This window comes from Medicago sativa, chromosome 5 (assembly GCF_051527215.1).
Source record: "Medicago sativa cultivar Bolivia chromosome 5, Bolivia_mono, whole genome shotgun sequence".
Lineage (NCBI taxonomy): Eukaryota > Viridiplantae > Streptophyta > Magnoliopsida > Fabales > Fabaceae > Medicago > Medicago sativa.
The window spans coordinates 37,057,760-37,060,947 of record NC_140753.1 but is presented as its reverse complement, the minus strand read 5'-3'; the positions used below and the strand labels follow the sequence as shown (position 1 = coordinate 37,060,947).

Here is a 3,188-nt window from a genome sequence, read left to right as displayed (position 1 = left end):
CATGTCCTAGGATTTCTGGTTTGATCCTGCTTGTAATAACCAAAACCATCCCTTCTTGTTTAACCAAAACACCGATAAACTAATTGGTATGCCCATTAGGACCCTGTTTGTGCAATTTTAAAAATAATTTTCTTGTTTTCAAACAGTTTTTAAAAAACTTTTCTTGTGAAAACTGTTTTCTGAAAATTAGCAACTATTTTAAGTAAACTTTTTCTGAGAAAAACTCTTATTTGCGCATGCATTTAATAAGTGCTAAAGCTTTGCAAATAATGGCTAAATCTTCTAGTAGTGGTGCTTCTACGTCATCACAATCATCGCAATCCTCTTCACAAGCACAATTTACACAGGCATCTGCCCCTTCAGGGGGTGCTAGTTTATCAACGGCCATGGGAGCAGCCATGGCCATGCCGGTTTCGACGAAAATGGGAGTAACCGCTTCCACAACCGCTCCAACAATAACCGCTACAATGGCATGACCATAAATGGGAACTTCTGTGCCTCCATTTACGACTGGTGTACCCGTGTCTACCAGTGTTCCTACGTCTCCTCACCCTCAAGTTAACCTGGACTTGATGATAGGTACGTAACTATCCAAAGTTTGTCCAGGGAACAACATTATGGTATTCCAACTTCGATGATGGCAAATTTGCACAATAATGCATCTGCATATCTACAGACCACGTAAATTCATTCATGCCATTCATTACACTTAGTCCTTCAAGATCTAGTGTTTTTGGCAGAAGTTCTCTACCAGCCTTAACTACAGAATCTATGATGTTGTTTAGGCAACAAATGGATGAGAGTAACCATGAGATAATTGATTTGCTAACGCAATAAATTGCTACAGTGTTTAATCATTTGATTCAAGGTACAAACCAAAGTTCCCAAGCATTAGCCACTCAAATGGGGGAGAATATTATATTTCTTCGCCCCTCCACAACCTCCTCAAATCCAAAATATCCTACAAATCCAAAATATTCAACCTGTTCAAGTTGTAGAACTCGCAGTTCAAAGGCAACAACTTGTGCCTCAACCCCAACTGGTTGAACAAATGATGTAGGACAACCAGAAGTAATTTTGGTGGATAGGAATCATGATATAGATGAAGTTATTAGGAATGTCCAACAACAAAATATTGGAGCTCATAATAACATAGCCAATTTGGTTGGAAATATTATGGCTCAGAATGGCTTAAACATAGGTTTACATAGGCCAAACTTTGTATCTACTTTGTCAGAATATGTTTTACAAACTAAAATTCCTAGGGGTTCTAAAATTCCTAAGTTCACAACATTTGCTGGTGATACCAGTGAATCCATGGTCGCAACATATAGCACGTTATTGACGAAGGTTGGAGATATAACAAACAATGAGAATTTAAAATTAAAATTCTTTTCAAATTCTCTAATAAAAAATGTCTTTACGTTGTTCACGACACTTGCACCACATTCCATTCAAAATTGGACTCAATTAGAGAGGTTATTCCATGAACAATTTTACTAGGGCCAGTCTAACATAAGTCTAAAGGAATTGGCGAGTGTTAGGAGAAGAACAACTGAATCTATTGATGATTACTTGAACAGGTTCAGTTGTTAAAGGCTAGATGTTTTACTCAAGTGCCTGAACATGAGTTAGTCGAAATGGCCGTTGGTGACATAGATTATTCCATCAGGAAGAAATTAGACACTCAATACTTAAGAGATATGGCCCAATTAGCCGATATAGTTCGACAGGTTCAAACACTGAGGGCTGAAAAAGCCAGAACTCACAAATATAGAAGAGAAAAGGTTTCTTACATAGACACAAATGAAAGCGACCAGGAATTCGACATAGCTTTTGAAGATTTCAAAGACAATGAGGTTAATGTTGTTGAGCTAAAACATGGGCCTCCTTATACATGTAAATTGTTGAGGCCGTCATATGGGAAAAATCCCGTCGAGACACAAAATGATAAGTACACTCCCAAAACATATACATTCGATCTAACCAAATTCGATGAGATTTTTTATCTCTTAGTTGTTGATGGTCAAGTGGCGGTACCTAATGGTTTAAAAATCCCACCACTATAGCAGTGTAAGAATTACAATATCATGGTGTTGTCCTTGACTGGCTAAGTCAATACCACCTTTTGGTTGGTCTTTATTGCTGGGGGAACCACTCTTGGCTATGTTAGAATGAATCTTATCATCCACATCCCCATAACTTCCTCCATTGACATTGCTAGAACTAGAATAAGACTTTGCCGAAATTGAGTCTTGAGGAGTATGGGAAAATTTGCACTGGCCTAGTTTCATATCTCTTCCTCCTGTCGAAGTCCCTCCTCCCTGGTAAGATCAACAATCATTGCTGGTCCTATTTCATCACTCATATGCATATAACTATCAGCTTTTTTCGCGACAGTGTTTAGAGAGGGAGCGATTGGAGAAGATTTTGGAGTCGGTTTGGCATGCGTTCTAGTAGTCAAGGAAGTGTCCTGTAATCAAGCAAACCATTATCAATTAATTAAAAATTTCATAATGTTTAAATTTTTAGATAAAGCCAAAATCTTTACCTTGTCACCTCCAGGGCTAGAGTTGGCACTTTCTGGTCCCTTGTTGGGATATTGTTTGTTTTTTACTTCTAGGATACAGGTGAAAGTGGGGTGTTTCCAGAGTTATTCTCACTAGACTTGGAATCTTCCATTTTCTTGGCAAGATCAAAAGAGGCATCTGCTATTGCTTTGCCTTTCTTAGTTGATTGAACAGACGTGTCTCCGGACTTTCGACTGAAATGACCCCTTTTCTTCTGGATCCTTTGGCACAAGGAAACTCACTTATCTTGTTTGAAATTTCGATGTGAACTCACTGGCTCTTTTGCGACTCTGAAAAAAGAGAATAGGAAAATACTCAGTGTTGAATTGAAGATTTCGACAGATAAAGATAAGGAAACTCACTTGTCTTGTTTGAATTTTCGATGTTGAGTCTTCTATTGTCTCTTCTTGCATCGGTGCACTGACTTGAACTTTCTGTTGAGGCAAGGCTATAAATAAGAGAGACATTCCAAACTAAGGAAGTGTATACTAAATAGGAAATTGAAAAACAATACTCTTGTATATATCACATGCCGGTATATCAGTGTCCAGACGTTCGACACGAACCTGGTGAATTCCATAAGGTAAATTTTTGGATAATTTTGTAGGCAAATTTGGT

At 38.0% G+C, this 3,188-nt stretch overlaps 1 protein-coding gene across 1 annotated transcript; it reads left to right on the top strand.

The window, feature by feature from the left end:
• The first annotated feature begins 482 nt into the window (after positions 1 to 482).
• On the top strand, positions 483 to 2,069 carry LOC146922088 (uncharacterized). Its single transcript, XM_085711452.1, has 3 exons — positions 483 to 579; positions 1,061 to 1,350; positions 1,584 to 2,069. Exons 1-3 carry the CDS (start codon positions 483 to 485, stop codon positions 2,067 to 2,069), a joined length of 873 nt encoding a protein of 290 aa, XP_085567578.1.
• Positions 2,070 to 3,188: the final 1,119 nt, after the last annotated feature.

Coding starts and splice junctions, on each gene's coding strand:
- LOC146922088 (XM_085711452.1), top strand. CDS start 483: ATGGGAACTTCTGTGCCTCCATTTACGACTGGTGTACCCGTGTCTACC. Junction 580..1,060: donor TAACCTGGACTTGATGATAG/GTACGTAACTAT, acceptor CAAATGATGTAG/GACAACCAGAAGTAATTTTG. Junction 1,351..1,583: donor ATAGCACGTTATTGACGAAG/GTTGGAGATATA, acceptor TTACTTGAACAG/GTTCAGTTGTTAAAGGCTAG.